This window comes from Penaeus monodon, chromosome 15, assembly GCF_015228065.2.
Source record: "Penaeus monodon isolate SGIC_2016 chromosome 15, NSTDA_Pmon_1, whole genome shotgun sequence".
Taxonomy (NCBI): domain Eukaryota; kingdom Metazoa; phylum Arthropoda; class Malacostraca; order Decapoda; family Penaeidae; genus Penaeus; species Penaeus monodon.
Genome location: NC_051400.1, coordinates 32255662 through 32256357, shown reverse-complemented (window position 1 = coordinate 32256357; position 696 = coordinate 32255662). Strand labels below are relative to the sequence as shown.

The 696-nt window shown below is 29.3% G+C and overlaps 1 protein-coding gene across 1 annotated transcript in view; it reads left to right on the top strand.

Moving 5' to 3' along the window:
• The window catches only part of LOC119581951 (dedicator of cytokinesis protein 7-like), a gene marked incomplete in the record, with an annotated part of 118380 nt that overhangs the window by 116055 nt on the left and 1629 nt on the right, over positions 1-696 (top strand). The window contains 1 exon segment of the mRNA XM_037930132.1: positions 75-218. Within this exon segment, the coding sequence (XP_037786060.1) occupies positions 75-218 (144 nt within the window).

The following is a 696-nucleotide window of genomic DNA, read 5'->3' as shown; positions in this document are numbered from 1 at the left end:
TATTTATTTACAAGAACTTCAAAATGACCCAAAAAATGGCATAGTCAATGTTTTCTTGCAATTTATTCTTCCAGATGTCAAGATGCATTACGGCGTAACAAAACACTGATTGGCTCTGACATGAGGGAGTACCACAGGGAGCTGGAAAGGAATTATAACAGATTTATTGAAGGTTTATCACCAATGATTACAGTCAATCATCTTACCAGACAAATGAGGTAAAGTAACTAAATGTTAACTTAAATAAGTGAAAGATCACTGTTGTATCATTATATACCTATTGATTTACTTTTTTTAACATTAAAAAAGATATAAAGATATATAAGTGCATGGTATGGAAAGTTCATGAAAGAATATTTTGAATTTTGCCAGATTTCAGGTGCTGTAAGAGCTAAAGATTTGTCATTGCAGCTCACTGTCTGTACACATAATTGTGACAGTAGTGATATATATCATATTGATAGATATAAAATATGTGTACTTTTATAACTTGTGTTATATTTATTGTATGAAATCCATTGGGAAATAGATTTTAATTGTTAACTTTTTGAAGTGAGGGTCTTTATTTTTTCTTAGTTTTGAAAATGGGAGATTGTGGAATTTATTAATTCATCTATTTATATTTTTGTATGTGCTAATGGAGGCTTCACTCTTATAGTTATTTGCTAGCAAGCAAGTTAAAATATAGATATACTC